Source organism: Pygocentrus nattereri, chromosome 21, assembly GCF_015220715.1.
Source record: "Pygocentrus nattereri isolate fPygNat1 chromosome 21, fPygNat1.pri, whole genome shotgun sequence".
Taxonomy (NCBI): domain Eukaryota; kingdom Metazoa; phylum Chordata; class Actinopteri; order Characiformes; family Serrasalmidae; genus Pygocentrus; species Pygocentrus nattereri.
Window position 1 is genome coordinate 18,574,783 of NC_051231.1, and position 19,449 is coordinate 18,594,231.

Genomic DNA, 19,449 nt, shown 5'->3' on the forward strand with positions numbered 1-19,449 from the left:
ACATTCAAAAGTGACCAAAGCATCAGCCAGAAAGCATAGGTACTGAGAAGTGGTCTGTGGTGCCCACCTGCAGAACCACTCCTTTATTGAGTGTGTCTTGCTAATTGCTAATAATTTCCACCTGTTGTCTATTCCATTTGCACAACAGCATGTGAAATTGATTGTCAATCAGTGTTGCTTCCTAAGTGGACAGTTTGATTTCACAGAAGTTTGATTTACTTGGAGTTATATTGTGTTGTTTAAGTGTTCCCTTTATTTTTTTGAGCAGTGTATATATATAGGGACACCTGTAGACAGTAAGGCCCAATCCCTTTTTACCCCTAACCCCTTGTGTTAGAGTGTCACCCTAACCCCTTGGAACTGAGTTACAAGGGATAGTGGTTGAAAACAAGCATAATACATTGAAACAACATTAAACTAAGATAATACAATGGTTAGCATAATTTTTAACCGTTTGGAGGGCCATGTAGCCCTGACACTTTACACTACCCAAACAAAAATTGGGACACTCTAACCTTAGACATGAACCCGCCTAACGGAGGGCTAAGGGCTACGTGGTAGGGGCAAGGCGTCAAAGTGGCCATGATCTGCAGCGAGAAAGTGCTCTTTAATGACACACCACTATAAAAGGCACATAATAACACACAAACCTGCAGGGGAGATCACCACCAGCCACATACCTCACCCTCATGTTAACTGCCCCCCTCCCACAAACACACACACACACACACACACGCACACACACACTTACAAAACTAAACCCACAACCCAACACAGAATATCACCAAAAACACCTACACAAAACATTAATTAACAATACTACTATGCTCAACTGTATCTACGGTATGGCTACAGTGATTAGAATAAAACATTCTACAGTAATGTCTAACAACAATGTTATTATTATTATTATTATTGTTATTATTATTATTATTATAGTAATGGTAGTGATAGCCTTATTAATATTATTATCTCTGATGTTCTATACTTAACAAATTACATGCTGTTAAATTTAGTAAAAATACTAAAATATCACCTTTTGTACAAATATTTCAAATCAAATCAAATTACGTTTATTGTCACATGACATTTACACAGGTGGAAAGTGAGTGAAAATCTTATGTGCACAGACCCCTTATAGAATTTAAATACAAAAAGTATAACTACCTAAGAAGAAAAAAGAAATATATACACCATCATTATTGTCATTGTACTTATAGTGTTGCGGCTGCGCACTCCGTCACGTGCCGCTCCACCTCCCAGCGCGCTCGCAGTAGTGAGAGTTCGCGCTGCGCTGCGGGTTCGCGCCAGTTCACGGGTTCAAGCGGGGAGAGCTGCGCGCGAGGAGCTTCAACAAAAAAAACCCTCGCGCTTCAGGACGGAGAGCCTGAGAGCAGGTAGGAGAGCGCCAGTGGATAACTAACACTGAGGTGCTGCGGAGAGGGTAAAAATGGCGGAACGGTGGAATGGAGGAGAGAGAGACCGGGGGAAAGGTGGGAAGACCTGCGGAGAAGAGGGGGACGCTGGGGAAAGTTAACGTTAGCGGGGCCAAAGCGCTGAAGTACGAGGCTAACCGAGCTAACGCGGCTAACGAAGCTAATAGCTAACGGGGCTGAAGCAGTTTGAGGAATGTGGGCTAGTCGTGTGAGTGCATGCGCGCGCGCGTTTATGTTTGTTTCTCCTCGGCGCCTTATTTCCAGTTTAAAGTGTGTGTGTGTGTGTGTGTGTGTGTGTGTGTGTGAGAGAGAGAGAGAGAGAGAGAGAGAGAGAGACCGGGGTTTTAGTAAGCATCTATTCTGTGATCCAGTTTCTCTAAAATCTGTACAGCGGTTTGGGGCGCTGTGTGTATTTTACTCTGAGGGAAATGCAGCATCTCACCGAGTAATGTACAGAGAGCAGAGCCTCCTGGTGTGTGTATGTGTGTGTGTGCTCTTGTCTTGCTATACGTATGAGGACCTCGTATCCTAACAATGATGGGTTTTTTGCTCAAGTGAGAATATATTTTTAGCTGCCTTTTGCATACTAAGATTAAGCTTGACTACAGTCATATAAACATTAGTAGAAACCTATAGAAGTCCCCACAATTAAGTTGGTGCAAGACAAAGTTGTGTGTGCACCCGCGTGGATTTCGACAGGTTTGTCCTACTTCTGTTTCTACTTGTGTTCTGTGTTAATGTTCTGTTCGCTTCCTTCTCACACATACACAGATGACATGCCGTTTTCTTCATTGGCGGCGGCAGCAATCACCGCTTACTTCGTCTGATTAAATGTATTGCCCATAAATGACAATACAACAATATAATATGACATTTTATTCATTAACTGTTATTATAAAGTTAATAGCCATTATCAGATTAGTAGTTGACTCAAACCATAGTAAATGACACAAATTCGAATGATCCTGAGATAAGTTAACTCTAAAATATCACATCAGGCCCATTGTAGACCTCAGCGAATATAGTTGAAAATGAGTTAGTATGCTAGCACTGGCAAATTTATTTTATTTTGAATAATGTATGTGATAAATAAGTAAAAAAAACAAATAGATAACATACTTCATGTGCAATGAATACTACTAGTTCGTTTAATATTACAATATGCCATCACATCTGTTTTAGTGCAGAGTAAAGCGTCAGTGCATAAATAATCTGCCAGTGTACCTTCTTGTTAGAAAACATTAGATTAGCATACAGAGATATGTCAGCTGTTATTCTGTTCAAGCCACTTTATATCTAAAATGGTTTTAAATGGATATACAGCTTTTTGGAATGAAAAGCTTCAGTCATTTAATATCAATTTGCTTTGTTTTCTAACTGAAAAATATACTCTTCAGAATCTTACTCTGTGTTACATATTGTGAAAGGATAATAAGAATAATCTTTTAGCTGAAGGATGGCAGGTATGTTTTACATCGTCACACTAACACACACCCACGCATAAATGACCACAAACTGGAAATTGGTTCCAAAGCCCTTTTCAGAAAAAACCTAACTCCAGCTCCTTTAACTCAGACTTTGTTCTCAGTCGGACCGCTTCTGCAGTAAGAGTGTGAGGTGTGTGTGTGTGTGTTAGAGCTGGTGTTTGCTGAGACATGGCACTTGTCTGTGGTTACAGTGTCAGCCATTTTAGGCTGGACAGTACAATTCATGGTGCTCCGCCATCTTCCATTTTTGTTTTAATCAGCATCGGCCCGGCTATCAAACTAAACAAATGTCACACGGTTATCTCTGATAGGTGAAAGTGAAAAAAATCTGTCAGAACTCTTTGGCACTGCTTTAGTCACAGGTCTGCAGAATCATTTTAGAAAGCAAAATTGTGTTTAAAACAAAAGCAGATAAAAAAACATAAATCAAGGTAATGTATATTTTGTTCTTGTTATATCTTATGATTTTGTACTGGTAAATACAGTAGACTAAATTTGTTTAGATTGTGAATTTGAGAAGTGGCATCTATGACTGGCACAATAAACCCTGAAAAGCTTGGAATTTGGCCTCTTTTTTTTTTGGAGGGCATAAAAGCCTTAGTCCGTGTGTTTTGAGGATTTAGTCCTCCGAGTGTGCAGTGGGTAAGGCTATGGGAAGGGAGACGTGTTGCTATGGCAATGTTAACACATGAGTGGCAGCACAGACTGGCCTCACAGAGCAGGGGTAAGAGGAGCACAATGGACAAACACACACGACTGGACATATATTACATATACAGGCTGCTAATAGCACTTCACAGCAGTTGTATGGTGATGATGCGCTGTCACATGCTCTTTTTCTACGCTGGCACATGTCTAGACATACAAAAATTGTAATCAAGCCATGCCAGTTTAAAGGGCACTGCCATGGCACACAACTTCCTTCAGATTAGTGCTGCATTTGCTTTTTAAATGGAGGAGCTGTTACATGCAGTGAAACTTGAAACCTGCCCTGGAAAAAAGTTATCCGAACATTTATTAAACTGAAGATGAGTGGCTGACTGTGGTGATTTTTGTCGAGGATTTATTTTGGACCCTTCAAGCCCAGGCCTATTCACTACATCCTCCAGTACTGTAGAGTGGAGAAGTAGGGCATCAGCCTAACTCTAATCCAATAGTCTCCTTGTCCTACCTACAGTATGCAGCATGTAGTGAATACATTTTTGCTCAGCGTACTCTAATTAAATTTTTTCTGCATCTGGCACACTTTAGTTTCTGTTAAGGAACGATGCCAATGCTGCCTCATTAAGTGTGGAACCACTAGTTCAATAATGAACAACTAGTCTTCAAGCTTGTGTTTAAGGCAACAACGAGAGGAGAGAGAAATTTTATATTACACATTCTGGTTATGAAATCGCTTGAACTATACCAACATCTAATTACTATAAGTTCAGTAAATCGCATTGTAGCATTTGATTGAACAATTTTGATGTGAATGGCCCAAGTTTAAATAAACACACCACAGTTCAGAGTTATAACAGACTCTGTGTTTCTTAGCCTATATAATTTGTACAGAAAAGATGAAGTGTAGATCATTGCTAGTTTTTATATTTCTATATTTCCCTTTTCTCCACATGTTGCTTAAGATAAAAAGGCATTCAGGTCCAGCACAAGAGCAACAAAAGTACACACACACACACACACACACACACACACACACACACACACACACACATACAGGAGGGAAGGAGTGTATGGTTCAGACTGAAACACGAGGCCACTCTTTCAGAATTCCTTCAATAGCTCACTGTCTGGAAGCCTCCAGTGCTCTGTCTGATCATTTCAGATAAAGTGGCCCATTCTCTTACCTGTTTTTTTATGTAACTTTTTCTGAACCAAGCCTTGTATCAGCCTCAAATGCTCCACCCACAGAGGTACAAAGACTGTCTGATATTTATTGTATGCTAACAACCGTTGTAATTTTGTCAGAGGTACTCTCAGTGCCTCTCCACAGTGCTATCTGTACACACTTCTTTGCACTAGTTTTTCCTTAGTGAGACTGGAACCTTTCAAGGCACTCTGCACAGAGCAAGATATAGTTGCTGGATTTAAAATAGTTGCGGAACTCATAGCATCACAGCTTAAAAAACAGTTATGAAAATGGTTTTCTTTGAAGAACTTAGTTATTAGTAAATCGTAAGGTCTAGTATGTTTCCCAACAGGTGTACCATTTTGTTTCATGTGGGTGTCTTTGCCAATAGGTATACTGTTTTGACAATCAGCTTTGCCTTAAAGGTCGAGCAAAAATAATGGCTTGTAATGGTTGCTTCACATGTCAGTGACATGGTCCTTTTTTATGTGAAGTCGGTGGTTCTTGGCCATGTTAAGAGACAAAACCCATCCACTCTCAGATGATGGCTTGCCAGACTAAAACCAAGTGGTCTTCAGCATTTCAGTTATGTGGATGGTAATGTTTCTGTTCCTCCAGAACACCTGCTTTAACACATATAAATACATTTGTAAAAACAGCACATTGTTGGAAAATGAAAAGTGGAACATTGTGTTTAGCTCTGGGTATGAAAAAAGCTTAACTGTTAATCCTGCTGCCAGGTATACTCTGATGTAGAGTTTCTATCAGCCTACTTGTACCCTCAGTTTGTATAAAGGGTTAACAGTACTCTGATCTGCTGACGTTTTATGACCCCTGGACCAGCTGAATGTACAGTAAAAGCCCATGTCTGGATGCAGAGAACCGGGATTATGGCATAAGATGCTGGTGACCTAGTTTTATTTTTTATTTTTTCCCAGCAGGAAGGCAGCCGTCATGAGAAATAAAAAGAGTCAGTTGTAGTGAGGACGTCACAGCCCGTCTGGGAGAGCTGTATATTCTGGGCAATCATCTCAGGGATTTTTAATTCCAGAACGGTTTCATCTTTTATTTAAAAGACAGGCGGTCATGCTGAAAAAAACATATACACTGAGACCACATGTTTTATACTTTTTTTTTTATAGTCTAATGAAAGACAAGTTCAGCAGATGTCAGAACCAAAAGAGAAGCCTGAATGGAACACATTTTACAGATGCATATTGCATGGCAAATCATGTACAATATTACCAGTATTCACGGGTATTTACTGGCATGTGTTTCCCCAAATGAGACAAACTTAGTTAGGTTCTAATGGACGGAAAAGCTCTGAGTTAGAGACAAAAGCCTGTAGCGTCAGTAGTCCTAGTGCAGTGCCAGCTGAGGTAAAGGCATTTTGGTTGGAGCACTGTGGATACACAACAGCACTGCCTTTACTTTCAGATTTCATGTTCCAGACTCATAAACTAGGCTACATATGGTTGAGTGCCCAGAGAAACAATCATTACAAGATATTTACATAATTGTTAAAACAGAACAGGCGGAAAAATGTGAACCGCAGATGAACCTTATCCTGAAAAGGCCCCAAAATGCCTGAAGTGTAGTGTGCGGATGAGTGTGCGGAATAGGCAGGAGATATAAAGGTCCGCAAAGGGAGTGAACATATGGTCAAATCACAAATGTGGGTATGCTGCAGTATGGTGAACTACAAACAGCTCAGTGTTTTTTGATTGCATGATTTATGCCAAGGGGAGTAATGGTGATGTCTGTGGTTTATACATTCATTTATGTATTGTTAATGTCTCTAATTCAGTTTTTTTCCTGGCATGTATACAAACTCTCGTAATCGCATAACAGACTTGGCTTTTATTTCACTGGAAGTGTGCCTTGTGTTTCCATTGTCAACAATTAAATCTGCATGCCATCCGTACTTTTCAACATGCATTACATATTTTACTTGATGAAAAGCAAACCTTTCTGGATAAATGTCATATGGTAGGTGCTGGCATCTCTGCTCACGTCAAATTAGTTTCATTACAATGTTTTTATTTATCCACAGATTCCCAGAGGGTTGCTGGAGCACTGCTTTACAATGGGGAAAAATCATAATACCTAAAGACAGCCTCCACTGTCATCATGGCTGGCCAATGACACTGAATTTCCATCTTTTCCAACACGCAGTCCTAAGTGTTCACTCATCCACACAACCCTGCATTATGGCAAGCAAAAGAAAATCCACAGTTCCCTGCATGATCCCAGCGAAGAGCAAACACCTGCGAGAGGAAATTGTGCTGGGTTGTTTACCGGAGCTATTGCCCACAATTCCTGAAGACAGCATCCTAAGCATCTCTGGTCAGGAGGAGGAGGAGGAAGAGGCACAGAGGACCTCCAGCCTTTCTGAAAGGGGAACACACAGATGCCCACCATGCAGCTTTCAAACAACAGATCTGAACCTTTTTCTCAACCATATTGACAGCTGCCATGTGAACTTTTGCACGCAAACAATATTTTACTGCCTGAATTGCAAGGTTTCACTGGCAAGATTTGAGGGTCTGGCATCGCATAATGCAAAAACACATCCTGAACTGCAAGTAGTGGGAAGCTCTGGCAGAGCAGCTTTGCAGGTTACTATGCGAGATGGAGTTCTGACAGTAGAACAGATGCTGTTTACAGAAAAGGAGAATTTCAGCGATGCTGGAATATCCATTACTAAAACACCCATAATGAAGATGATGGTCAAAGGAGATCACAAGAAAATTGTTGTCTCCCACACAGTTGAGGTACAGAAAGCCGATATTAGTCCTGAAAAGACCAATGGCTCTTCAGGGAGGAACATACCCACATCACAAATACTCACTGGTACCTCTTCCATCCCTGTGCTGCAAATGACAAATACTGGCATACAAGTAACACAGAATGTGAAGCCTCTCTGGAATTTTGCTCCTTCTCCTGATTTAAACAGCAGTCTCCCAAAAGTTATGATTCCTCTAAGTAGCATTCCCACCTACGACCCAGCCATGGATTTAAGCAGTTTCCTTAAGGCTTCCTTTGGAAAGTTCCCATACCCCACCAAAGCAGAGCTGTGTTACCTGACTGTGGTATCAGGTTTTCCAGAGGAGCAGATTAAGCTGTGGTTCACGGCGCAGAGGCTAAAGCAGGGGATCAGCTGGTCTCCTGAGGAAATCGAGGACACAAGGAGGAGGATGTTCAACACTGTTTTCCAAGCTGCACCTAAAGCATTACAAAGTCAATCTCATCCACAGGTTCCCCACCATTATGTCTCCGCCCAGCCCACCTCCACGGGTGCTGGCATCATACCACATGCATCAAAAAGTGTGATGGGGAGGAAAGGAGGAGTCATAGTAACACAGCCTGGCACAGCTCAAGGGTCCTCACTGAAACACCAGTCAGTATTCCAAACGCTACCAGTCACTGTCCGACATGGCATTGCTATCAAGGAAACTGGAAGTGGATTATCTTCACAGAAAGCTGAAAGCAGCTCATCAAGCCAAACCAATATCACTAGCAATCACATACATGGTGAAAAAAATGGATCAAGTAGTTCTGGCATATCTAGTGCTATTGGGTTAACCAGCACCACTCAGAAACAAAGCAGTAGTTGCAGTGAAGGTAGCATCATAAACCTGACTAATATTGTTAGGAAAATTGATTGTAATGTAAATAACAGAAACGGCACCAGCAAACCTAACACAAGCTCAGCTTTCATATATGCGCATGACAAAGCAACTGTCGACACAAAAGAAAGCAGCAACAGCAACTTTAACACCAGCAGCAAATCTAATAACGGAAATATTTACGAAAGCACCAGCCACAGTACTATTTGCACTAAAACGAAGGGCAACACATCTGACAACACCAGCAAAGCAAAGAACACTGACTCTAGCGTAATTTGTAGCAGCACTGGATCAGGTGAGTTTATGCAAGTCCAGACTGGCAGTCTGGTAGATGCAGCCCTTAGTAAGAGCAAGAGCAAATTGCCTGAGCAGCTAGAGGCTTTGAAGCAAAGTATCAACCACAGCCCATTTCCAGAACAGAAGCTTATAGCAACCAAGGATGAGTCTGCGTGGGAGGTTGATAAACCATTTCACAGCTGTAGCTTAGCAGACTCAAAGTTGACATTGGGGCATTTTGTAGGAAATGTGCCCCGAACCTCTCTCTGCTCAAATGATGCATGCCTTCAGGAAGATAATCAGCTCTCCTCTCAGTCTCTTCCTGCTCAACCAGAGAAACTTTCCCCAAAGTCATCACTGGGAGCCCCCCACGTACCCTCAGCAGACTTCACTGCCGTCCTCTACAACGACCAAGACCTTTCTGCCTTAGAGGACCACCCTCAGCCATCTAAGGTTGTCTTAGACAAGTCACACTTCAACAGTAAAATAAAACAAAGAGAAAGTGATGCTATGTTTTTGGAGCATCAGAAGAGCCAAGCAAACAACCCTTTGTACAACACTGACAAAGATGAGCACTGCAGGATAGTTCACCTACAATATGCTTTGAATAAGGATGAAGTTAAGAAGATAGCTGCTATAGAAGAGAAGCTCTCACTTCAGCAGTACACAGAGGTGGTGGAGGACCAATGGGAGGGTAACAGCTCCTACCATGAGCCAAAGACAGAGTCCATCACGATCAACTCAAAAACACTGAATGAATCAGAGCACATGGCTAAAGCCAGCAGAAAACAAATAAATAACCAGCACATGGATAAAGATGGCGATTCCTGTTATGACCACGGGCCTTCAAAGAATCAAGAGAGCCGTCAGGACACACCAGCTAAAGAGCACTTTGTGGAAGAAAATAAACACATCACGAAAAAATCACAGAGGCAGAATGAGCAGGCTAAATGTAAGGAGCTTGACACCAAACAAGTAAAATCCGAAAATCTTGGACCAGAACAACAAAGAATTTTACACAGTCTAGACACTCAAGCTCCTGTGCTAGCAGAGGAAAATCTGGAAGGGATCAAGCAGCTTTCAGAAAAAGCAACAGCAAAAGATCATTGGATGATGAAAAATGAGGAATGCCAGCAAGATAATCAATCAAGGTAATATCTCTTTTCTTCAAATATAGTGGCTGAATTTGTTAATTGTAAATGCGGATTATTAATCTATTCAAGTACTATTCAAATGGGATTATTTTTCATGGGGAGGTGGGATAATTTTACCACAGAACTTCTTTAATGTTTATTACATTTTTTTACAGTATTACAGTATACGAAATAAATTACAGATATGCTAGTGGCTACTTAATTTACACATAGTTTAAGCTTTGTAGAAAACATGTCAAAATGTTTAATTTAATTTTAAATTACCTTAACCATCTACCTACCTGTCTTAAATTAATGCAGTATTTCATTACCGTTACCATTGAACTGGGAATTGGCAGCCAACATCCAACATCGGCTTTCGGTTTTTTTCTTGTTTCCATGTTTTAATGTTCAGAGTTGTTCATTTGAGGTAGGACAGTTTACACTGGCTTGATTCGGGCCACATGGAGTACAAGATAATTTGTCACATGGAATTGACATACTATGACCGTCAAACACTGTTGTCTCCTCCTTCAAATGCAAATCCCGCATTTGCATAAAACGTATGTAACACTCATGACTCATTAATGTATACGCCCCCAAAATTTGCGTTCACCAGCCCAAGTTTTAGCCCAGTGAAACAATGTCAAAGGAGCAAGAGCAATGAAAATGGGAGACAGAAATGTAACATTCCAGGCTGTGAAGGGAATGTCGGCATTCATATCTCATAAAGAGCCATGCTGTAAATGGACATGGTTAATGTTCAGCTTTAAACAAGGCTTCCTGTTCCCTAGCTTTTTGACTGAATGTTCTGTTCCAGCTTAAATGCTACAGCTTGGATGGGTGCCAGAATGGAACTGTGGAACCAATAATTTGGAATGAAAAATTCGCAGAACAAGTTGAAATGTGAAGCTAAATTTAGTTAATACATCTTTAAATTAAAGTTGTCTGTGATCCTATCAAAGTTGTTCATTTGCTCTGCACATTTCACTCTGGACAATTTCTCAAACCTTCGACATTATTGAGCAGGCTTCACTCAGTGTTTGACACTAAAGAGAGGGACACTATTAGCATTTCAACCTCAAATAAGTAGCTAGCCAAGCTGTGTGATTTTATTCACTTTTTGACGGTTGAAGCCAAATCATCTTAGTTTTATAGTGAACTAACAATTTAAATTTATTTTGTGTTGTTGAGATTGAAAGCAAGTTGCTAGCACAGGTAATATTAACTACTAGCAAGCTCCAAGTAACTAGCATAGGTAACTAAACAGTTCGACAATCTAGTTTATTTATGTGGATGTTAATTTAGTGTGTCTCTTGACATGTTGCTTCTGAGAGAGCCATTGCAGTGCCATGTTGGAAACCAGTAAATTGGAACACTGTTCATCAAATTATTCATCAGTTCACCAAACAGCTTGTTTCATTCTACAGCCAGATAATGGGATTGCAAATGGGCATGTAAAACTGCATCTGGACATTTTTCCCTGACCAATGTCACAGACCTTCTGTGTAGATATTAATAAATACATTTTATGGCACCTTTAAGGAAAACGTGAAAAAAAAAAATTTCCATTGAATACGATGGAATAGTTTTTCTCATGTCATTTTTAGATTGTTAATTGGTCAAGAAAATTATTTGTAGGTTTTGAACAACCAAATCTGATGACAGACATTTAATTTGTGGGGAGGACTTGGACGTAAGAGTCATGGGCGAATACACATACACACACACACACACACACACACACACACACACACACACACACATATATATATATATATATATATATATATATATATATATCTGTACTGTGCAAAACTCTTAGGCACCCAAGACACATTTTCAAAATCTATTTATTTGTGTAGTTTGTGGAAAACTTAATATTTCAGTATGAATAGAACCAAAATGTATAGAATATTAATTAAGAACATCCATAAAACACATATATATGGATGTTTTATGGATGTTAGTGTGTTTGTTTAACCATTTTCAAACCTCTCCTCGAGGAAGCCCAGTATTATATGTAGTTAAAAAGCAATTTCTGGTTTGACCAATCAGTGTTTCATTAAATTGTGCTCATGATGTAATTGTTGATATTAACAAGTCTCTGTGGTGGCTGTGAAGGTGTCAAGGAAAAATATGGACCCAAGAAATTTCTTTTTATTGTTTTTATGTTTATTTGAATTATGAATATAACTTTATTCTAATGTATATTTTGATAAACTCACTGCTGAGGTAAATTGTTTTTAAAAATTTACTTAGATGCCTAAAACTTTCACACATACTGTATATAATTTATAATTTTTTCCAAAAGTATTCTCTCACCCATCCAGATCACTTCCATATACCACGGGTTTATAAAACCAAGCCACCTAGGCATGCAGACTGCTTCTACAAACATTAGTGAAAGAATGGGTCACTCTCAGGAGCTCAGTGAATTCCAGCATGGTACCATGATAGGATGCCACCTGTGCAACAAGTCTGGTCGTGAAATTTCCTTGCTACTAAATATTCCACAGTTGACTGTCAGTGGTGTTATAACGACTGTGAATGACAGCAACTCAGCCACGAAGTGGTAGGCCACGTAAAATGACAAAGCAGGGTCAGCAGATGCTGAGGCGCATAATGCTATAATAAAAAGAGTCAGGTTGCTACAGACCTCCAAACTTCATGTGGCCTTCAGATTAGCTCAAGAACAGCGCATAGAGAGCTCCATGGAATGGGTTTCCAAGGCCGAGCAGCTGCATCCAAGCCTTACATCACCAAGCATAATGCAAAGCGTCAAATGTAGTGGTATAAAACACGCAACCAATGGAGATGTGTTCTCTGGAATGACAAATTACACTTCTCCATCTGGTAATCTGATGGATGTCTCTGGGTTTGGCGGTTGCCAGGAGAAACGGTACTTATTTGGCTGCATTGGGCCAAGTGTAAAGTTTGGTGTGGGGTTGTTTTTCAGGAATTGGGCTCGGCCCCTTAGTTACAGTGAGAAGAACTTTTAATGCTTCACCATACCAATTTCATGCTCCCAACTTTGTGGGAACAGTTTGGGGATGGCCTGTTCCTGTTCCAACATGACAGCACACCAGTGCACATATATATATATATATATATATATATGTATAATATATATTATACATAGGGGTGCAACGACCAAATTAGTGGCAGCTTGTTATTACTTGTGATGTTATTACCCGCCTTTCTCGCATTTACTAGGAGCGTTTTGACATTACCGCTCAAAGCAGGTTTAACAACAGCATGATGGCAGACTCAAGAACAAAATCCTCAAAAGTGCGGGAGCTGAATTTAGAGAAAAGCCTGTCAGTTGCGCTTTTGTGAAACCAGCTGTAGCTGGCACAGGAGCACATGTAAGACGGTGAATAAGATTAATCTTGGGAAGATACGCTGCGTCCCAAACCATATATTAGCTCACTAAATAATGTGTAAAAATAGCGCATATACCATTAGAAGTGCACTCAACAATGTATTGTGTGAAAAACAGAAGTGTGTGGTTTGGGACGCAGAGATAGTTGCGCTAGCAGAGCTAGTTAGCTAATGTTAATGTTAAATTCTGTCCTACTATGTGTTGTGAGCCGAGCTGTAACATTTTCTGTTTTGAAATGCAGGTTCTCTGTAATCATTAATGGCACTGAAACAGAGGAACAAGTATCTATTATTCACAGCGACCCTGTTCACTTTTCAGATGATAACATCTGCATTGGTGTCTTCACGCCGAAGCCGCCAATGCGTTCAAACTCGGCGAACACAGGAGATCCAGTTTTCTGTGAACATTTGACTCCACTCGCTAACAGGTTTAGGAGGTAGTTACCTTTGAAATGAAGTGTTTACACAAATCCTTTACATTACATTTAACTGTTTATAGAGAAGCTTGCCACGAACATTTGCCACTTTCCCCTCCACTCCATCACAGCGCACTTTAATGAAACAGAGGTCAGTCAGCATCTCTCTGTGCTCTTGTGAGAGTCTCGCTGTCCTCTGAGAGCAGATATTCACCACTGCAGAGGAGAGTGAGACTCTCGCAAGAACACAGAGATGCTGACTTACGTCCATTTCATTAAAGATCTGTGATTGTCAAGTTTAGTTGTAACAGAGTGTAGACAGACAGAATGTACAGAGCACAGACTCTTCTTCCAGTGAAATCTCTGTATGCAAGGGACAAGGCCGAAAACTAATATTGGCTGGGCATGATCTTCAGGCTATAAGGCAGCACTGCATTAAAAAACAGACATGATTCTGTAGTGGAAATCACTGCATGGGCTCAGGAGCACTGTGAATACAGTTTATCACTGCATCCACAAATGCAAGTTAAAATTCTTATATGCAAAGAGGAAACTGTATATAAACATGATCTATAAACTCTGCTGCGTTCTCTGGGCCCAAGCCCATTTACGATGGACTGAAGTGGAGTGGAAAAGTATCCTGTGGTATTGTGAATCAGATTTAAATTCTCTTTGGAAATCATGGACACTGCATCCTCAGGGCTAAAATCCATCCAGCTTGTTATCAGCATACAGTTCCAAAGCCAGCATCTGTGATGGTATAGGGATGCATTATGCACATTGCATGGATGACTAGCACATCTATGAAGGCACTATTAATGTTGAATGACATAAACAGGTTTTGTCAACATATGCTGCCATCCAGACGACTTTTTCAGGGAAGGCCTTGCTTATACCAACAAGACAATGCCAAGCCACATTCTGCAAGTACAACAACATGGCTCTATGGCTAAAGAGGTAGGGTGCTAAACAGCCCTGCCTGCAGTCCTGACCTGTCACCTGTTGAAAACATTCGGTGCATTATAAAATGAGAAATACAACAAAGGACACCCCAAATTTTTGAGCAGCTGAATTCCTATATTAAGCAAGAATGGGAAAAAATTTGTCTCCTCAGTTTTCGAAAGTGTTAAAAGACGTGATGCAGCACAGCTGTCTCTTAACTTTTTCAAAACATGTTGCTGGTATCAAAATTAAAATGGGTACATTTTTTTCAAAAAACAATTTCTCAGTTACACCATTTGATATGTACAATTTTCAATTAAATGTAGTTTACGTGATTTGAAAATATTGCATTCTATTCATTTCCAACTTTTTTGGGTTACATTAAGCAAAATGCTTCTTAAACACTCCATGCCTTGAAGCAATTACAAGTCAGAGTTAAACAAATGTACTGTGCTCTTTTAAAAAGCAGAGCAGAGTGGATGATTTGACTGTTTGTCCATTTAGTTGAAGAATATTTGTAGATTTTTCTTGTGCGAACACAGAATGTGTGAATGTCCTGCAAGTTGTAGTGGTCATGTTACCAATATCGTGCCATGTGTCTCTCACACTCAGCAGTGTAAAACAGAATGGACAGCCTAAAGTATCATTAAAACCCATTAGAAACTGAAACTGACCCAAAATGTGTTCAAATGCAAAATGTCTGAAATAGGGTTTAAAAAACTGCATATTTATTAAAATAATTTTTCTGGATGTACCTAATCTTCTGAAATCACTTGTGAATACTCTCTTGTTCTTGTAAAAGCAATATTGTACTAGTTTAAGCATCTCTTTACAAAGATCTGTTTTTGTGATGCATGTTTGTCCTTCAGGTTTAGAATGATCAAGACGTATTTAACTGTATATCAGCAACACTGCAAAATGAGCTGCAGTCTTCTGCCACTTCTTTATGGGACTGTGTCCTTGGTTTGCCAGCTGTTCAGCGCTAGAATGCATATAAATTTATAAGATTATTTGCTTACATTTTCAAACATTTTTCTGTGGCAGCTGTACATTTAAAAAGAACTCAGAACAAAAACATTTCCATCTTTTTCAATTTTTTCCGATTTCCGATTAACAGGGAAAATCTGCTTTTAGCTACAGTGCACTAGTGAACTGGAATGTATTAGAGGAAGCTTAAAAGCTTCACTCACTGGTGTCTCATGAACATTTTAAACTTTTAGTCTCTAACCACCTCCCATCAGCCTGCAACTGTTTTAATTGATGTTAAAATAAAGAATAAATAAAAAAATAACTAAATGATTTTTGGCATGTTTTCAGTTACTGTTTAATTTTAATTGTTCTGTTCTTATTTATTTTAATGTTCCAAAACCATTGTTTCACATCATTTACTTTTTAAAATTTTATTTTTATCTTATTTTGTCATGTTCTTAGTATTTAACTTCTTAATCCCTAATTTCTATATTGGCTCGGCTACATTGTAAATGGGGGTGTCCCTCAATGCACTCAGAGTTTAAATAAAGGTTAATTCATTGACTGACTGATCGATTGATCTTCAGTGCACTTTTAAAGTAACCAGAAAAAAGTGAATCTGGCAACCCTGTGTGATGGGGAAAGAACCCATGAGTAAAACGCACACATAGCGAAAATGGCAGTTTTTTCTGGTTGCCATGGCTACCCTGTACCTTAAATTCTCTACAGTTATCCCTTCTGTTAAATGCAGTTTTATTACAGCAGCTGTTTTCAGACAGTTATGCTGAATGTTCAATGCTGAATGGTCTTAACTGTAGTGTCAGCTAAAGTGAAGCAGTGCATTAAATCAGAAAGAACAGTTGGAGGTGTATCCAAAACTTATAAGACTTGATAAGACTTATCAAAATTCACAGTTTCGAGCATCATTAAGAGAAGAGAACCTGCTGCATCGTATTTTTACATTTTGAAATCTTCTGCTGTTTGCATCAGTGTTGTCAGGAATAAAGTTTTGCACAAACCAGTATCTCTGTTAACTAAAACATATCAAATTAAATGAGGATTGTCCAATATTATTTCCCTTGACCTTTATCTGAGTGGACAGGCTAGATTTCTGGCAAGCTGAGAAATCATAGTTTGTGAAATAAACCCCAGGTGATAAAGCTTGCTTCCTTATTGATCTTAACACATAATGGGCTAGTTTCCCAGACCCTGACTAAGCCCCCTCCTAGAATAAAAAGAATCTTTGAAGGTGATTCACACTGGCAGTGCAATTTAGTCCAAGACAGACACAAAACTGATCCAAAATATAATTCTTTCAAGTTGCATGTAATTAGTTAACAATGTTTTAATAATGATGGCGGCACGGTGGTGCTGTCACCTCACAGCAAGAGGGGCCTGTGTTAGGTTTCCCGGCTAGATGACCAGGATCCTTTCTGCGTGGAGTTTACATGTTCTGCCGTGTCTGCCTGGGTTTCCTCTGGGTGCTCCGGTTTCCTCCCACATTCCAAAAACATGCAGTCTGGCGAATTGGACATGCTAAATTGGTGTGTGTATGTGTGATCGGTTAATAATTTTGAAAATTGTATGCAGTAAAGATGTATTTTAAGCGCTTTGTGTAGAATTGTTGATTAGCATTGTACTAACTTGATTTGGATTGCTTTTGATATTATATGATCATGTCCTTGTTTTACTGTCTGCAGAGACTGTGTAAGAGGGGAGCTGCTGAAAGTGTGAAAAACTCAACATGAAGGATGTGATCCCTGATGAATGTTGGCGTGTTGGTAACAGACAGCTGATCAGATTGTAGTCTATGAAGGAGCAGCTCCAACGTAGGCCAGATGTCATTCTGTAATGGGCAAAAACGATGTAGGAATCTATAATGTAAATGGTTGTCGCTGCACTACTGAGGGTGTTCAAGACTGGACAATTGTGTGTCAGTGGGACATTGTGATGTTTTGTACTATGTCAAATAATCAGCACTTCTGCATTGCCTTGAGTTTCACATTATCTGCTTTATTGTTCCTTCTGTATGTCCAGATTAAATAAAAATTTAAGAGCGGCTCAATTTTCACAAAATTTTAGCAGTTAGAAATATATTCACTCTTACTTGCTTAAGTGGTGTTTGCACATATTAGTTGGACCTGGTAACATTGCCTTAAACATCACCTTTTACTGAAATGACTCCCCAGCCAGCTCTCAGCAACTGTGTTGTAAACACAAATTTGTGTGTACAAAGTGGGGATTATAAATCCCAGTAGAACTGCTGCTATACTTGTGGAGGAAATTTATCTTTTTTTTTTTTGCAAAAACAAATTATTATTATGTGAAAATCTAAACATAAGTAATAAAAAAGACTTGTTAATTTATAATGGAAGGATCTTGAAAACTACAGTGAGCTTACAGTCAGAATGTGGAATTCTCATAGCCAAAACAAAACTAACTGGATGGTCCCTGTTTGTAGATGAAGTTGGTCTTTGGTATTCACATATTATGCATCACAGATATGCTGCTAAATTTAAGAAAATCCAAAGTGAACAAAGGTGCTTTTCATTCCATATTATTTGCATTTGTATTCCACATGATAACTTCTGAACATAATATCAGAAATCTGGACTTACAGTATTCTATTCATTTACTTTAATTTCCAGTGTACTGGTCTGTCTGAAGAACACAATTACACTGTAGTGTTACCCTTTCTATACATTAAAGTCTTTCAGTGATAAATGGAATAAAGTGATTGGAGGATCATTTCTTTAGTCATGTTTCCAACTCCTTATGTATGATCAAATCACTCCAAGTCTACATTTACATTACAAGCCTTACTGCTCAATTCAAATTTTTCACCTAGATCTGACCTTGATTCTTGCCTTCTGTCTTAAGATTCATGTAATATGCATGTACAACTAGCATAAGCCTTCATTGCAAAGATTATTAGTTTTGTTCAGCTCAGGGTTGCCTGCTGTTCATGATTAGGGGAAAGGGCTGAAAAATGCCAGACATGTACTGTGTAAAAGTCACAGAGATCATTCTTAATTTATTTAATTTTGAGTTAAAATGGCCATTAAGTACATCTAATGCATCAAATCCCAGCCACTTTTAATAATGTTGAGATATGAGGCCTAGGGTGGCCAGCCCATTGTTCTGTGAACACCAGCATCTTCTTTGCTTGATTGATTTGCAAAACTTAATTTTCTAGTACTGCAAAGTTTTAAATACTGTTTATCTGATGGTGACATTTTTGGTGGTTTACTACATCATGCACAGTAGTTAGTAGTCCCATTTTCTGTGTTTTATATAATTTTTTAAATTTCATTTTTTCCCCTTATCCTCCTTTGACTTTCTTCTTCCTTATGCAAGTGGGTTATTTTATATCTAATCTCCTCAGAAATATCTTCTGAAAATTAATATCCAGGCTGTTTTGTATGGAAATTAAGTGAGGTTTGGTCTCCGACTTTTGCATAGTACTGTATGTGAATGCTTCTGCAGTGTTTAATGGCAGAAAATTCAAGAAACTCACTGCCAGCACTGATAACAATGACAACTGTAATATGTGGTAATAAGGTGTCACAGTCACAAATAGGATATATATCTGATCTAGGCCTACATGTGAAAGTGGCAGAGATTTGAAAACATCTGAACTGTCATTAAGGCAAAAAAAACAGATCGTCACCGTAACCTGGTAATCTGAATGTAGCCTTTTCTAAAAGGGAAACCTTTTAACATCTATTTTCTTATGGTATAACAGCAGACTTTACACAGTTGGTGTCAATGGCCAGAAAACTTGCTCGGCTCAAAAGAGTTCAGGGTGCACTTCAAAAAAAGAGACAAAATCTCAGCCTGCTTAATGCCTCACCCAGCTGCTGCATCCAACGCAAACATACTAGCTCCTCTTCCTGCACTCTTTTCAAACAGGCTCTCATTTCAGAGG

At 39.3% G+C, this 19,449-nt stretch overlaps 1 protein-coding gene across 1 annotated transcript; it reads left to right on the forward strand.

Annotated features, from left to right (window-relative positions):
- The first annotated feature begins 1,239 nt into the window (after positions 1-1,239).
- On the forward strand, positions 1,240-18,269 carry si:ch211-232b12.5 (zinc fingers and homeoboxes protein 3). The gene is made up of 3 exons (XM_017719150.2): positions 1,240-1,397; positions 6,826-9,828; positions 17,222-18,269. The coding sequence occupies exons 2-3, from the start codon at positions 6,914-6,916 to the stop codon at positions 17,253-17,255; spliced, it is 2,949 nt and encodes a 982-aa protein (XP_017574639.1). The 5' UTR covers positions 1,240-1,397; positions 6,826-6,913; the 3' UTR covers positions 17,256-18,269.
- The last annotated feature ends 1,180 nt before the right edge of the window (positions 18,270-19,449 follow it).